Source organism: Peromyscus eremicus, chromosome 11, assembly GCF_949786415.1.
Source record: "Peromyscus eremicus chromosome 11, PerEre_H2_v1, whole genome shotgun sequence".
In the NCBI taxonomy this organism is placed as follows: Eukaryota; Metazoa; Chordata; class Mammalia; order Rodentia; family Cricetidae; genus Peromyscus; species Peromyscus eremicus.
This window is the reverse complement of record NC_081427.1, coordinates 61,259,732-61,270,192: the sequence shown is the minus strand read 5'-3', so window position 1 is coordinate 61,270,192 and position 10,461 is coordinate 61,259,732. Positions and strand designations below refer to the sequence as shown.

Genomic DNA, 10,461 nt, shown 5'->3' with positions numbered 1-10,461 from the left:
GTCTCTGTCTGTGTGTGTGTACATATGTGTGCATGTGTAAGTCACTGATTCAGAGCTCCAGGACCTGCCCATCTCCACTGCAATGCTGGGGTACAGAATTGATGCTTGTACAGCAGGCACTTACCAACTGAGCCATCTCTACAGATAGCTCGCTCACAGGCTAGATTGCTCTTTTCCCCCTTCTTTCCTTCCTCCCTCCCTCCCTCCCTCCTTCCCTCCCTCCCTCCCTCCCTCCCTCCCTCCCTCCCTCCCTCCCTTCCCTTTTGAGAGAGATTCTCACTATGTAGCTAGCCCTGGTTGGTCTCTAACTTACTGAGATCCTCCTGCCTCTGCCTCCTGGGTGCTGGAAGCTCCTGTTTCTGAATGTATGTGCCAACTTAGATTCTATTTTCACATACAAAGCAAACTTTTATTGGGCACCTAGTATATGCTAAACATTATGCTGGTCCTGGACTTATGATGAAGAGGAAAACAGAAAAACAGATATGGTCTGCTTACAAAGGACCTTTATAAAGGAATTCACCCAAATACATAATTCAAAATTATAATAAGCCCCATGAAAGAAAATTATAGGGTGTTAGGAAGCTTATAATAAGGAGAATAAACCAAGCCTGGGTCTGGGGTGATGTTTTTAAAGAAACTGTCTTTGAATTGAAATCTCTAAGGATGTGGAGGATTGAAACAGGGAAAGAAGTAGATGAGGGAATAGATGAAGAAGTGAGCAAAGGTAAAGAACTGCATCAATGAGAGGAAAAGACTCTGACCTGTTGGGTGATGGTGTCCCACGGTCCCTGCAGCAGTCGCGTCTTATAGCATTCGTGGACTCCTTCCCATATATCCTTCAGGGCTAAAGGTCTCCCATCTGTGAAAGCACAGCATGAAAGGCTGTGTTAGTGATCCATGAGACAAGATGGTGCTTGATGTTGCTCGAAACAGAAGTTTCTGTCCCACTAGTAGCTCCCAAATATCCAGCAGCCACTTCCCAAGTAATTGACTCAGAGGCTTAATATTGCTTATAAATGCTTGGCTGTTAGCTCAGGCTTATTACTAGCTAACTCTGACACTTAAATTAAACCATAATTCTTATCTATGTTTAGCCAGGTGGCTTGGTACCTTTTCTCAGTAAGACATTCTCATCTTGCTTCCTCTGCATCTGGCTGGCCACTCCTGACTCTGCCCTTCCTCTTCCCAGCATTCTTAGTTTGGTCACCCCACCAATACTTCCTGCCTGGCTACTGGCCAATCAGCTTTTTATTAAACCCATTTGAGTGACAAATCTTTACAGTGTACAAGAGGATTATTCCACAGCAGTACTGAGTGTCCTGATTTCCTGAAAAATCTCTATAGGTGTACACACTAAGAGTGTGTACATATCAGATTTCTGTGTGAACTACTATTTTCTTACTGAGGGAAGATTAAACATCCAAGCTTCTCTCCTTTGTATTCACACAGCAACTAAGATATCTGTATTACCTTTAGGACTTTTACAAAATAAATAAAAGGTGAACATGTTTCAGAGAGAAATGACAGATACAAGTACAAGGGAAGTCCAGGAAATGGATGTTCTATTCCCAGAAGTCTGCTATGGATGCTATGGAGCCTTCACGATTCCTCCGGTCCTTGGAGAAACTGCACCCAGGCCTTTTCACTCTCTCACTGATTAACAATAATGTTCAAATCATTCTACTGGGCATCAAGGAGACAAAAAGGAAGGAAAACATAATTTCTTGCAGTAAGTAGCTTACCATTTAGTGGGGGAACCATGAAAAGTATATGAATATCTTAGAATACTAAATAGAGGTTACTGCCAGAGGAAACCTAGTTAGAGCTGGAGAGGACAGAGGGCAGTAACACTAGCACAGTGTCAGTGTGAGTGGGGATGGGATGACTGGCGTGGAGAACCGAGAGGCTAGCATGAAGAGGTTAGCGAGAACTGCAGTGAGCAATAATTCTCCTTTCAGTCACTTAGAACTTTCAATTATCTCTCTGAACTCAGTGCCCATTCAAAGTATTTTATGAAGACCACCATGGCACTTACAATGCACATAGGTAAGAGGAAAAGTAGGCGGCTAAGCTCAAACTCCAAAGAAGAAAGAGTCATGCAGATTTTCCAGACGTACCGCCGGAAGGGTGTCGAAATGCTAGACCCTAGTGTTACTCTGGCCATTCACGGCAGTCATGCTCTCAAGACAGCAGGCAGGTCTTTTCCTCAGACAAATGCCCAATTTTGCCTGAAGAGAACACATCGTATATTGAATTTCTGTGCTCAAAGGAGTGCAATACAACTCAGGGAAATACTCTACTCAAAAAACTAAATATCACTGTAGCGTACAGACTCAGAGTCCAAGAAGAAAAGCAGGAAGCGAGGGGAAGCACCAGGCTTAGAATTTGGGCCACGTTTAAACGTGGGGTCGGCAGTTGCTCTCTGTGTGTATCTCAGTGGCTTTACTTTGTAAGTCTTTGCTTTTTCAGTTACTTTTCCTATAAATGGAGTACAATAACCCTTTCAGGATTCTGTTCTCATGAGGTGTACATGAGTGACCCTTCACAGGACTGCGTTAGGAACACAGAAAACGCTCAGGAAATACTCAGCACCTCCCAGTCCTTACTCTGTATTCAGCAATTCTCAAAGGAGAGGGGTCCATTTGTGAAGTGTTTTTTCGTCGACTGTCCCCATGTTTCTGTACTATGCACACTGCCTTCAAGGCAGTCACGTGCTAATGGCATAAGCCCGGCATTTCTCATGTCTGACCTGAAAAGCTGAACTTTCCCTCAACCTTTATTTTCAATAAATAGCACTGGAATATTTTGATACATTTTCAATAACTATCTTCATCTTGGCATTTATCTGGCAGCAGGAGACCATTATCTTGTGATAAATAGTTTTATTCCATTGACATTTCCATGTCTGTAAAATGAACAAGATTTATTCATCCAATTAACATTTGAATGTCATGTTTAGCTACAAGTTGAAAACAAGCTGCCTTCGATATCCGTGTTATATTGTTTTCTGAACACATTTACAGAGTAGGCCAAAGTCTGCTCTGAAGATAAGCACCACACATCTTCAAAACGTGCATGTGTGTGACCTGAGGAGGTAAGTAAGATCTGAAGTATGACAGCGTCAGAGAGCATGTTCACTAATCAAATTACAAAAGATGACATGCTTTCAGATAATGTCTACATATCAAAATGAGAAGGGATTAACAGCAGGATAATAAATGAGCTTTAGGAGGGTGACTAATTTCAGAAGTAAGGTGACTAACACTTTGGGTAACACAAATCTCCAAGATTATGCTGCCAGTTCACACCTGTGAGGGAGTCAAAGGCTGGGCTTCAGGACTCACAGTCCAGTGCTCTTCTTGAGCCACACTTCCTCTGGGGGCAGAGACGCTGAAAATGCTTTATGTATATGTATTAAAATGCTAAGTAAATACTTCCCTCATCATTAAATAACTTTTCAGTCCCGGAGAAAAAAGCTGGATATAAAATCTGCTAATAAGCAATAATTTTAATTTTATTCCTTAAAATAGTCAATAACCTAAGCATGGATTGCTTATTGCCACCGTTAAGAGCCGGCCTACTCACTCGGCTGGAAGTGACCATACGAGAGCATTAACGGCAGCCTGCGACAATATCAGGAAATATTACAGGATTTCCATCAAATTTGATACTAGAGTTGAGGGCCAGTGCTTACATTTCCATACCACGTCAAATCTACAGAATAAAAAAGAGAACTCCTTAGAATACAGGGTTAAAAAGGCTACAGTCAACTACGAAAGCAAACACAGGGGTGAACGGTAAGTTCAAAACAAACAAAAAGGTGCACTTTTATTTAACTCAAAAGTTTATTACAATGAGTAAGACCCCCACAATAGACTTCTGGCAATGGTCGAGAGACAGCCTGAACTGACCTACTCTGGTGATGGGATGGCCAAACACCCTAATTGTCGTGCTAGAAACCCCATCCAATGACTGAGGGAACTGGATGCAGAGATCCACGGCTAGGCCCCGGGTGGAGCTCCGGGAGTTAAATTAGCAAGAAAGAGGAGGGTTTATATGAGCAAGAATTGTTGAGACCAAGGTTGGATAAAGCACAGGGACAAATAGCTAAACGAATGGAAACACATGAACTATGAACCAATGGCTGAAAGGTCACCAACTGGATCAGGCCCTCTGAGTGGGTGAGACAGTTGATTGGCCTGATCTGTTTGGGAGGCATCCAGGCAGTGGGACCGGGTCCTGTGCTCATTGCATGAGTTGGCTGTTTGAAACCTGGGGCCTATGCAGGGTCCCTTGGCTCGGCCTGGGAGGAGGGGACTGGACCTACCTGGACTGAGTCTACCAGGTTGATCTCAGTCTGCGGGGAAAGCTTTGCCCTGGAGGAGATGGGAATGGGGGGCGGGCTGGGGGGAAGGTGAGGGGGGCGGGAGGGGGGAGAACAAGGGAATCCGTGGCTGATATGTAGAACTGAATTGTATTGTAAAATAAAATAAAACAAAATAAAAAGAATTTCTACGGTTTTAGAGGCAGAAAGATTAAAAGCCAGCAGGGATGGCTGACCCCAGGGAGACAGCACCTCCAGACACAGCAGGACGGGTCCACACAGGAACTCGCAGAGCCTGGGCCACAAGGCAGGCTGCACAGGCTCAAGCCAGATGGGTTCCCAGTGTGAGACGGGGAAGTGGAGATGCTCTCCCATCCATACGAAGCCTCTATCTCCAACTGACAACCGCTCACAAAGGGAAAATTAGTTTTCGCCCAGAGTCTCACTGGGTATGCAAATCATACTTACGGCCCGTGCCCAACAGTGACAGCCCAGAATGGGCTCAATGGTGTTTCTGTGGATCTTTTACTTTTTATTGTTTTGGCCGCATGTTGCTTTGCTTGGGCATTATTTACCTTACTGGTCTTTTGCTTATATATTATGATTCCCAATTTTGTGTTTTTTTTGTGTGTGTTTCTTATTCTTTTTTAAAAGTTTTCCTATTTGATTTCTAAAGACAGAGAGAAAAAGAAGGTGTAGTGTTGGATGAGTGGGGAGGTTGGGAGGATCTGGGAGGAGATGGGAGAGAAGAAACCACAGTCAGAATATATTGCATGAATTTTCAATAAAAGCAAAGAAAGAAAAAAGAATTTCCATGGTTTTAGCTTTTTAAAAAGAAAGTAAGGACTTTGTGGGTAGTGTCCAGGCTCTTTTTATGACATTAATAGAAACAGTGATTAGTACCAATATATTTCTCTACATCCTCGATATTAGTTTCATTCACAAATTACAAAATGACTGTAGCACTGGTGCAGCATATGATTAGCATGTATACGGTGCTGGGTTCTAACCCCCTACACAAACACACACACACACACACACACACACACACACACACACACACACACACACACAGTGAGGAAAACCAGAAACCCAACACTCCGAATCCATCTTTCTCAGCCATCAGTGTCATCCTAAAAACTATGGTGTGTCCCAACATTCTACATGTCTCTACAGTATATGCTTGCCTTTCCATTTGTGCTACTCTAGGTTTTACGTTCAAACTTCCAACAATGGCCTCCGTTACTCCTCCAAGCTCTAGTGTTGGATGTCTGCTCCTATAAACTTCAAATACAAGTCTAACACATTTTGTGTTGAACCACACTCTGGCTTTCCTCTCCACACAGTGTAAAATTAAATACACGGGCACTGCGGCCCCTTCTGACTGGCCTATCTGCACCACTGCCCTTCTTCCCTAGGAACCAGCTCTTAAAGAAGCAGTGAATCCACTCACCACACTCACAGCAACCAGCCAGCCCTTTGCCCTCCTGGGCTCTTCTCACAGCAAACAGAACTCTCCCAAGTTATCTTGCTTATACATTCCTTACCTCTTGCCTTTCTAAACTATGGAGCTCTATGGACGTGGATCTTTATCATTCTTATTCCTGAATGGACCACATCACCTGGACCAAGTCATCAATAAAAATGTCTTAACTCCATAGGAGAGGTCGAAGTTTCTATAGTTTTCTTACTCAGACTAATATTTTCCACACGAGTTAAAAGCCATCTTCGTGACTTTATTGGTTATACCAATTGTACTCACACTACACTGTAATTTTCTTATTTACTTAAGTATGGAACTACTGTTGGTCATTTAAAATATCACATGCTGGGAAACAGTACCTGGTACAAAGTAGACACAAGGAAGCCATACCAACTTTCTTCTTTTCAATTATTTTCCTTTGATAAATTTCCTAGAGTGGAATTACCAAGTCAAAGTGAAAAATAACTTTTAATTCAACACAGAAGAACTAGTATCTCACCCCTCAATCTTCTCCTTAGGGTAATGAGATAAGAAGTTAATTTTAGAAATAGATATTTATATTATTTGGCACCTACTATATGCCAAGCCTTTGTGATACATCAGCTGGCAAAATGATATTTCTGCAGGAGCTATATTCTAGCCAGAGAGCAAGAATGTGACAATAAATAACGAATATCATGTAAGAAGTTAAGAAGTAATGTATACTACAGCAGAAAGGAAATGGATGCTGCGGAGGAGCAGCGTAGGGGCCAGGGCTGGTGTCCGACCTTCCTGGGAGGCTGACTTGTAGGGCAAACACTGCCTGGAGCCCCTGTGATGCCCGGCTGAAGGGCAGAGTGCTCTGGGAAGGAGGGAGAGTGAGCAGGAGAGAAACTGAAGAGAAGCAGGTGAGGGAATGTCTCAGCTCTGGTGGAGCACAAGAGACACAAAAGAGCTTTATCAGCGTACAAGTCATGTGCAGCCAACTCTTCTGTTTAAAGTGTTAATTCACCGACAGCCTCAGAGTTCTGTAAGCGTTACCTCAAATTTAGAAGAGATTTAGCACCTGAAAAAGGAACCACAAAATTATGAGCAGCACTTTCTCATGACCCCTCCACCTGCCTGGTTCTAGAAAACCGTGATTCACTTTCTCTTGTTATACATTTGTTTACTATGTATGGGCACTTATGTAATATGACCAATGGGTCTTTTGTGAATTGTAAGTTTTCCATAGTGTAGCATATACCGGCCCTTCATAGCTGAGTTACATTTCATTGATTATAGGGAACGCTGTGCTCATCCACTCATCAGGAGATGGACGCTGGTATTTTTCCCACTTTCGCCTACTATGAATAATGACTCATAGACGAGTTGGTATGTGATCATGTTTTCTTTTCTCTGGAGCAAACTGGCTAGTGACACTATAATTGAGGAGTTCTGGGGTCAGCAAGAGACCCTACCTCAGTATGTAAGGTGCAAAGTGATGAAGACAAGTCACATCAACCTGTGGTATCTACACATGAACGTTCACACACATACAGGCATGTGTACCCACACACATGAACATGTGCGCACACACACAGGCATGTGTACCCACACACATGAACATGCACACACACAGGCAGAAATGAACAAAAAATTGTTCTTTTGCTTGTACACTCTCTGTCTCTGTATTTCTCTGTCTCTCTCTGTCTCTCTGTCTCTGTATTTCTCTGTCTCTGTCTCTGTCTCTCTGTCTCTGTCTCTGTCTCTGTCTCTGTCTCTCTCTCTCTCTCTCTCTCTCACTCTCTCTGTACAACTGCGCGTATGTCCTGGCTAGTTCCCAGGGGCCACGGCAGAGCCTCTTAGCAGCTCTGGAGGTCTTGTGCTTGGCAGCCTCTGCTACATCACGGCAGAACTGAGAGGACCATGACGATTAGAATTTAAGCATTTTAAACAAACATGCCAGGTCTCAAATACTTTAAAGAGCGCTTCTCTTCACAACAGCCGCTCAGGGAGGCTGATCGGGTGCGGCTACACGAGCTGCCAGTACTGTTCTTCGGCACCACGTTCAGAGACGGGGAAGGAAAACACTCTGTAGTCACGGTTGGTTGGTTTGTTAATTTTAAGTAGGAATTTTTTTCCCATTTCAATTCTGGACTCCACAATGCTATTCTTCTTCTTACTGTTATTGTAATTTGTGTATTTATTTACTTATTTTGTATGTGTGTTCATGTGTATACCATTGTGTGTATGTGTAGGTCAGAGGACAACTTACAGGGTGAGCTCTCTCCCTTAACCACGTAGGTCCCAGGGATAAACGTCCTCGGGGGATAAACGTCCTCGGGGTCAACAGCAAGCACCTTAACCTGCTAAGATGTCTTGCTGAACCCGCAATTAGACCTTAGAAATAATAATTTTTAAAGGTATTCCTATCTTACTTTCCATATTGGGCTAAAATTGATTTTGTTGTCACAAACTAAATTCCCCTTTAATGGGTAACCATCTGTGAATTTCTAAGCAGAAGGACTAGAAAAAGAAATCAAGTCTATACTTTGATTTTCCTCTGAAATGTTGTGAACCTCTCCAGTTTCTGCTCATCACTCACACTCCAAAAAGTACAAGTACATATAACTTTATCTCTTTGACAACATGACCTAAGTCCAATGTGACTTCTCTCCCTAAACCTTCAGTGTTGTTCTGCCCAGCCACAGCTTAGCCATTCATGAGCAAAGATACACAAGAATTAGATTTAGATTTTGTTACCTTTTATACAAAAAAAAAAAAAAAAAAAAGACCTAATCAGCAATCCTTTCAACCCTAGCATACACTGTGGGCACTTGACACATACTCAAATATGATTATGATCCTAATTACTCCAAACTGAAGAGTCTTTAGAAATCCCACTGAACACTGAACTGAGACAGCCAACTATGTAAAGAATTCACCATATAAACAGAGCTTAAATGATATGGAAACAAAATATGTGATGCACAATTACATGTTTCCAAAAAGTAAAGAAGCAGCATTTTCACTTAAAAACATGAGCATAAAGAAGTCCTTAGCTAAGTGCATTAAACATATTATTTTGTGCCAATATGTTCAGGTCAAAGGATTTCCAGTCAGGAACGTTAAGCCATGTTAAGAAGATATATTATGGTCTCATAATGCAGCAATTTGTCATCAGATATGAAATAACAGCACTGATTTTTATATTAGAAATCACTCTAATCACATCAAGGGAGATGCTGAGTAAAATCTCTAAAAATCTGAGAAACTGAAATCTGAAGAAACCTACACACTAAACACAATAATAGAGGTCACCTATTTAAGAGGTATTTGCTGAGTACCTACTATGTGCTGGTGTTGGCTGGAGTGATCATAACATTTAAAGCGATATAAAAGGACAAGAGACATTGGACAGAAAATGGAATAAATAAATAGTATAATCTTTAGCCACTTCAAGTATCATCTAATATTTTCACATAAAATCTCTCAATTGAATAATAACCTACATGTCAAGTAATCTATACATTACTCAAAATGTGCAGCTTTCTAAATTAAATTTCTCAATGCTATTAGTTTTCATGAATCCAATAATACCATGAGATGTTTCCCTAGCACTATCCAACTCTAGTACAAGCCACACACTAAAGACAAAAATAAATAAATAAATTAAAATTTATTAAATAAATTAAAATCTTAAAGTGATTATAAAGAAAATAAATTATGCACAGTAAGTTTCAGAGAAATATCCTAGATGTGGTCATTAGAAATCAAAAAGAAACTAGAGTACATTTTCATAATGAAATATGCCATTGTTCAATAGATTGGCCTTCTACAGAGCTCTGAAAGATGTAAACATTCATGTCCTACTACACAGGGAGGCAGAGAAAATGCTCCACCAAAGGAGAAATTCATTTTTGCTTCAGTGAGAAAATTTCACTGTGCTATAGAAGAGTGTGATTGTCCATGTACAGTCACATCAGCTATTTCACTACATAATTCTGTAATTTTCATGTATTCCTATAAACATTTAATAGTTGGTGTCTTTATTAATCTCAAGAAATCTATGTTAAAATTCTGAAAACACAGCTCATGGCAATTTCATCTACATATACCAACAATTAATTCATTTACTTCATATGCTTTTAAATTTTCAGTCAATTATTTGAGTGATAACACTGTAAAACGAAACCAGGTATGGAGTTTGAGTCCAGTTTCCAGGCACCCTTAGTAAGTCACGGGACCCTGAAAGCACTCAGTTTTACTACTGTACATGAAGACTGGAAAAGCTTCTGTCTTCCCATGGTCTTGTGAGGGCACACAGCACAACTGCCATGGCCTAAACATACTCAGTGCCAAATCCAGTTTCATGAACTAACTAGAATCCTCAAAAACCCGCGCAATAGATATTGTTGCCTAAATTTTCATGTGACAAAATAAAGTACACAGAGCCAACCCTTTCCCCAAGTTCACAGTAAGCAATGGGAAGGAAGGCTCTTGACCTCGCATTTTCTGCCGCCACACTGTGTGCCTGTGTGCAGGAACTCTCTGTAGGTTGTAACTGTGCTGCCACACTGTGTGCCTGTGTGCAGGAACTCTCTGTAGGCTGTAAATGTGCTGCCGCCACACTGTGTGCCTGTGTGCAGGAACTCTCTGTAAGCTGTAATTGTGCCGCCACACTGTGTGC

At 41.6% G+C, this 10,461-nt stretch overlaps 1 protein-coding gene across 1 annotated transcript in view; it reads right to left on the bottom strand.

Moving 5' to 3' along the window:
* Nucleotides 1–725: 725 nt before the first annotated feature.
* Nucleotides 726–10,461, bottom strand: part of Atg10 (autophagy related 10) — a 183,097-nt gene continuing 173,361 nt past the window's right edge. The window contains exon 5 of the mRNA XM_059276415.1: nt 726–862. Coding sequence (XP_059132398.1) covers nt 741–862 — 122 coding nt within the window. The 3' untranslated portion in view covers nt 726–740. The remainder of the gene's footprint in view (nt 863–10,461) is intronic.